This window comes from Hydra vulgaris, chromosome 03 (assembly GCF_038396675.1).
Source record: "Hydra vulgaris chromosome 03, alternate assembly HydraT2T_AEP".
NCBI classification, from domain to species: domain Eukaryota; kingdom Metazoa; phylum Cnidaria; class Hydrozoa; order Anthoathecata; family Hydridae; genus Hydra; species Hydra vulgaris.
In genome coordinates this window covers 36,427,501-36,434,468 of record NC_088922.1, presented here as the reverse complement: position 1 = coordinate 36,434,468, position 6,968 = coordinate 36,427,501, and the positions used below count along the sequence as shown (strand labels likewise).

Here is a 6,968-nt window from a genome sequence, read left to right as displayed (position 1 = left end):
AATTCCCTATACCTTTTTAAAAGACTCGACAGAAGTGGAAACTCCTTGCGATAGAAGTGGAAGCTCCTTGTATACAATATGGGTAATCTTTAATAAAAAGCCAGTTTCTAATTACTTATAAACCTAGATGTAATGTAGCGAAAATAATTAATGTTAATATATAGAACTCAACGGGCGCATTTTGAAATTATCATATTATTTAGCATTTCAGAGTGCAGAAATGCGGAACTCCAAAAAGAACTCTTTTGGGATTTTTGAAACTCCTGGATACCAAAAACCAGGAAGTAATAGTCATTTTGTGATTTACAAATCCGTATCCCTGATTAAGTGTAATTAAATTACATACAAAAGATTTGAGTTTATAACTACTGAGTTTTTAACTACTCTATACTACTCTCACTTTAGGGTGGGAACAAAGATCCAGGATCATTTTCATTTTACATCTTTGATTAAACTTGTTTACTTATTGTTGCTATTAAAAATGTTCATTTTTTTTGTCAGAAACATGAATTTTTTTTCTATTTATCTTTCTTTTCTCTTTTTCAAAATTTAATTATCTTAAAAACATCAGGGATAAATAAAAAATAAAATCATTAAGTTTAAAATAAATTTGCACAAAATTTAATACTGAGAGCAGAGATCAAATCTAATCTTGATTCTATTTCTATTTCATTCGAAGCTTATAAAGTATTAAACTTTTTTAATTTCAGGAAACAGGGCTTTGTTATTCGAAAAAGGACGACTGACGTTATATTTTGCTCTAATATTTGACGTTATAACATTTGACGTTATAACATTTGACGTTTCAGAATAACGAAATTTAAATGCCGTTTGCTTCAACTTCTATTTTAAGAAAAAGAGTATCATCAACTAAAAACCTTGATGATAGTTGTTCGTGAGCAATGAAATCATCGTAACCTACGATTAGAGCTTTAGTGCTATTTACAGGCCGAGGTATACCTCCAAACTGAGTTATAATATTTGCATCCCTTCCAGCAATATCAACTACACGTCGAATTTTAACGTGGTCTTTACGTTTAAGAATGTCTGCTCTTTGATCAATTAAAGTAAATTTATAGCATGGTTTAAATGGCCAAGGAAGTATAGCATCATACTCACCAACAAGTACACAAACGTAAACAGATAAGTAAGAGCCAGCAGATTTTCCACGACCATTTAAATATAACCAACCGTTCATTTTGTATCCATATTGACTTGTGTGAAAAGGAGAACTTACAAGTGTACCATCAATTAAACCAGATTTCGCACGATGAAGTTTTTTCATTACATCAGTAACCTTCCATATCGTTTCACCATATACTTGCTGATGATTCGAATGAGGCGGCAATGCATAAGCCCTAACTTGATTGGAATCATGATCAAGCCGTTTATTTACATTTGAATTGAGTCTTTCATGAATGCTTTGAACCTGAGTCAAAACGTCGGTGTGCGCTTGTGTTTGATTTTTTTTTTGGATATCAAGTTGTTTTTTCATTAACGACAATGCTTTTGTTTGCTTCATACGAACCGCCATTTGCTCATCTTTGAGATTAACTATTTCTAATAACAAATCTCCAAGCTGTTGCAGAAACTCTTCTTGCTTTTCCCTTTGCTGTTGAAGCTCACGTCGATGCAGTTCAATAGCGGTTTGTAACGAAGGTATAGAAGCACACTAAATTGTTTTTTAAAAATTATTTTATCAAAATTAAGATTTTTCACAAATTAAATACAAATTGTATTAATAACGAATCTTTTTTTAACCGGTTCCTCGTAAAAAAAAAACTAAAAAACGATAACACATTCAATCAAAAAAACCGCCGCCCCCAACAAATAAACAGTGCTGTGACAAAGCTTATCTTCAGAGCGAAAGATTTCAAGTTTGAATTATTAGCACGCCCGGCGACGGTGGATTTTAAAATATCATTCTGAATGCATAGATCTGTTAGAAACATTCTAAAAATCATTGGAATTATAATATTTGTAAAACATTTCAATTATAGCCATAAAATGTTTGCAATAAAACTTGAAGATAATATTTTCAGAACTTGCTCCACATATAACTTACTAATGTATATTTCTAACGTATCTATTGGTGAGGAATGATATTGTAAAAAAAAAAAAAAATCGCTCTGATCGCTTTAACTTCAACCTAAAAAATTTAAATAAGAACAGTGCATAAATATGATACTTACATTCTCCGAACTTATTTCCGATTTCCTTTCTTTGAGATCGTCAGTTAAACGTATGAACTTTTTAACAGCTACAAGTTCCGGTTCAAATTTGCTTACTCCGTGTTTCTCTAATTCATAATTTTTTGAGTTTTCCCCTGATAGACTTTTGTCTGAAAAATCTGTATCAAAATCTACTGGTGTAAAACATTTTGCTTTCTCTAGATTATTTCTTAAAGCTTCTAACGTTGACGTGCGGCTCCTTTCACTACTAGATTTCTCAGAACGTCCAAACGAAGGAGATTGGTATGGAGAATTAACGGTGGAATTCGTTTTACTATGAAGACCAGAATCTAACCGCTCTCTTGAATTTAAACAAACTTGAAACTTTTCTGATTTATTAAATACATGGTCCGATTCAGCTTTTACAAGTTCGTCTATCTGTTGAAGTAAAATTGCACTTTTTTGAAGCAATTCTTCTTCTGTTACAGCAGATTTGTCTATAAAGTTCTGAGGTTTATACGATAAATTCTGAGAAATGGACTTATAACTTGGTGTTGATTCATTCGGTGGCTTAATAGTGGATAACAACTTCGACATTATCTCGTTGGGATCACGATGTTGCTTTATCTTTTCTTTACTCGATATTATTTCACGTGAAATTTCCTCTAAAGTATCTTGAACTTTTTGAATATTGTCAAAAGTATTGGCTTCGTTTAGTTCACTTTTTAAACTTAAACTTTCATCACTATATGGTGATGAACGAAGTTCCGTTTGTGAAGCGTTGTTTTCAAATATACCACAACTACATAATTTTTCAACAGATTCTTTTTCTTTCGAAAGCGATTCTAATTTTGTTTCTTTTTTTTTCATGCAAGTGTTTTTATGGCAAGGACAAACTTTTTTACGTTGAACTTCATTTTGATCGTAAATTTTTTGCGATGAACATGACTCTATACTAGACATCGTTCGTGTCACATTATTTTGCGCCGTGAAATTTACAATATTATTTTCGGTCTCAAAGAGTGGGTTACTTTTAATAAAGCTTCCTTCTGGAAACTCCGTAGTCAAATGAGGAGAATGGCAATCAGATCGCTCATAATCTGAAGACTGATTAGATAGAAACTCTTCAAGCTCTTTTACCTGATTTAAAAGTTCTTCTTCATCAAATGAAATGTTATTACTTTTCAATGTTTCATTCTTCTTACAAAATATTTTCCCACGTTCAGGTTTAGAAACGGTTATAATAGGCATTTGTTTTCGAGGAGAACTTCGAGGAGAAAGTGGAGACTTGCAACGTTCAGAAAAGTTATCCTCGGAATCACCTTGACTTTTCCAAAATAAAACAGCGCTTTTAAACCAATCTGAATTTTTAGTGTTATCTACGCGTGGCGAAATTTGAGTCATCTTTAATAATCAATCTAAACGCAATAAAAATGAGAGAGAAATTCTTTAAATTTTTTTAAAACCTTTACAACAACAGCTTTTTAAAGTGGTTAATCTAACAAACACAGTTGAAAAAAAACTTAATGAATGATAAAACATAACAACTTATTAAGTTTTTTTTAAGATAAAAATAAACATATTGTATTTACATAGCGAAAATAAAAGAAACAGATCCAACAACAACATAAAGTTAATATAAATTAACGTTATGATACAGTAATTAGAACTACTTTAGATATTCAGGGTTTCCTGCTTATAAACGATACCATCTATCAATAAAATCGAATTAGCAAGAGGTGAAATTCATTTTAAACTTTTATGCTTATATTACGTTCTGTAATCAATTATAAATGATGACGTTTAAGTCTGAGCTGAAGGCTGAGCAATAACATATTGAAAAACGATGAATAACATAAATAATATTTTGACGGTGGTTAAATTTGCCAAGAATAATAATGACAACGCTATATTGAAAATGAAACAAGAAGGCGCCAATTTTCTCTCTTATTTTAAGAAAACAATTACTTTTTTAAAAAACGAAAGTAACTTTTTCTTTCTTTGCCGATTGATTGATATCAAACAAAAATAGTAATATATTTCTTCAGATAAAAAAAAGTAACTTAACTAAAAGGTGTAAAACAAATAGATTTTTAGAACATTCATAAACAACAATGTGTTTCCTTTCAATGTTATAAAATAAAAACAATAAGAAAAGACGATTTTTTTTTTTAGTGTGTGTGTGACGATTTTGTTGTTTTAATAAATAAATTAGCAAAGCCCCAAATTTTTTATTCAATATAATAATTTAGAGCGTTTTCTTTAAAGAGAACATCGTTATTATAGACTCAAAATATCGGCGACTAAGAAGCTATTTTCACACATTATTAACTTATTCCATTTATTATTGTAAATTAACAAACCAGCTTAATTTTTTTTTCTTAGGTTATTTTTATTTTTGTTTTGTACGCATAAGTTATCTTTTTGAAGTTGTCGGGAGTCTGACTATTTTATTTAAACAGTTTTAATTAAAACTCGACCTCTAAACCGACCTCGGATTACTCTATAAATTTACATTAAAGCATTAACATAAAAATTCGTTGGTATTTTATTTAAAATGTCTTTTCGACGTTAAGAGATCGTCCAAATATTACGCAACGCTAAATTATACATTTTTTAAAAAAAGTAAGCTATCTTTTACACGGCGATTTTCATTAAACTTAATTACCTATTTTGATTTTTTATTTAACTATTTAAATCTGCGACGGAAAAATTTTCACCTTTTTTGTTTTGTTTATTAGTGAAATTTAGCATTGCGTAATTTATGGGCAACCACTAAGAGAATCTACATTTTAAAATACACTGATTATGTCAAATAAAGAATATTTAGCGTCGTACAGTTTATTCGTACGAGTATAATTATTTTGCATCGAATAAAATGTTTAACTAATTTGCTATTTACTGGTAACACATGTTTTCATGACGGACGCAGACGAAACAATACATTCTTTATGCAAACACTTTATCGATCGTTGTTTGTAAAATTTTTAAGACACAGGTGCAATCAAATTATAATATTCAAAAGACAAAGTGACGTCTTTACTATTTAATTATACTTAAAAGATTTTTTAAACAGTATTGATTTTATTGTGATTGCATTTTTTATATACTTGCAACCATCAAATGCAAAAGGCATGAATACTAAAAAGATTGGTCTAACTCTAAAACTGAACGGAATATCCGTAGGATAGGATCTTGACTAATTTGACTAGAGCATTTAAGTTCAGTCGTTTATAACAACTCAATATAAAAATCGACCTTTTATGATAAAATTTGAAAAAATTCAACTTAAAATCAACTTTTTATAATTATAAAAACGTCTCCGTATTAAAAAGGCAATTTTAATGGTATTTAAACTCAAAATTATTTAATAGATGAATCAATGATTTACTAGGTACGCGCAAAACCAGTCAGTATATCATTACTTTATTTTGTTCTTTTTTTTCAACATTGACATAAAATTCCAAATGTAATTTTTTTATTGGAAATAAATAAAAGGAATGATTTTTCCGAAAACTCTAGCAAATCACTTTTTTGTCTTGATTTCAATACTTGTTCATTCTTCTAAAATTTTGCTTGAAATTCTTTCTTGACTTAAAAAAGGCTAAGTTTGCAAAAACATTTTATAAATGTAATTGATTATTATTTTCATTTTACTTGATGAATCAATTGTATGTTTTTTTGTTTTTAATGCTAATAAATTTAAAATTTTTTACTCTTAGTTACTATCCAACAGGGGGTCAAATACGTATTTGTATTTGGTAAAAATGGGCTAATTTGTATTTGTATTGTATTTAAAAAAGAATTTATTTTATTTGTATTTGATTGTAATGCATTTACAGTTCTATAAACTAGGTTAAACATTGTGTTTTAGGAAATACCAAGAGGTTTTTTTTATTTTTAACACTAAAATAAATTAAAAATTTTATTAAAGGGGTATTTGTTAGAAGACTTGTTTTTATTCTTCTTGATCATTTTATCAGTCTTGTCTTGAAAAAATCTTTATATTTTTTCTTAACCAAAATTACGAATATGGTATTTGTATTTGGAAAATGCCGATTGCATATATTTGTATTTGTATTTAGAAATCTAGAATTAATGTATTTGTATTTGATCAAATGTATTTAACCCCAACCTTGCTATCCAAACCCTTAGTTATCAGCACTATCAATACAATACAAGATTATCACGCTATATTCAGACAGAGGAATACAAGATTATCTAGCCATGTTCGCTATGATATAGAAACAGTGTAGTACCTATATCAAATATATATAATATATAATATATATATATATATGTGTGTGTGTGTGTGTGTGTGTGTGTGTGTGTGTGTGTGTGTGTGTGTGTGTGTGTATGTGTATGTGTGTGTGTGTGTCAAATGCAAATTTGACATTGAAATAATTACTATACTGTTTCTATATGATTAAAAAAAGTTAAATTTCTGATGTTCATTTACATCAATTATTAGTAAAAAGTAAGAGTAAAAAAAAAAAGAAAAAAAAGAAAAACTCCTTGGGAGTATTTTTTTATTTTAACAATTACTTTTTATAAATATTAGGACTCATATGTGTGTGTGTGTGTGTGTGTGTGTGTGTGTGTGTGTGTGTGTGTGTGTGTGTGTGTGAGTGTGTGTGTGTATATATATATATATATATATATATATATATATATATATATATATATATATATATATACATATATATATATATATATATATATATATATATATATATATATATATATATATATGAAAGAGAGAGAGAAAGAGATAGAGAGATTAAGGTGTGACACACC

The 6,968-nt window shown here is 28.7% G+C and overlaps 1 protein-coding gene across 4 annotated transcripts in view; it reads right to left on the bottom strand.

Moving 5' to 3' along the window:
• Positions 1-593: 593 nt before the first annotated feature.
• LOC100207643 (uncharacterized) overlaps positions 594-6,968 on the bottom strand; it is a 13,251-nt gene continuing 6,876 nt past the window's right edge. For 2 of the 4 annotated variants that reach the window (XM_065793073.1, XM_065793069.1), the window contains exons 2-3: positions 2,193-3,589; positions 594-1,672 (exon numbers count right to left, since the gene is read on the bottom strand). In XM_065793073.1, the coding sequence (XP_065649145.1) occupies positions 821-1,672; positions 2,193-3,575 (2,235 nt within the window). In that variant the 5' untranslated portion in view covers positions 3,576-3,589 and the 3' untranslated portion in view covers positions 594-820. Of the gene's footprint in view, positions 1,673-2,192; positions 3,590-3,763; positions 4,319-6,968 lie in introns of those variants that run through there. The other 2 variants (XM_065793070.1, XM_065793071.1) reach the window with 2 other exon arrangements.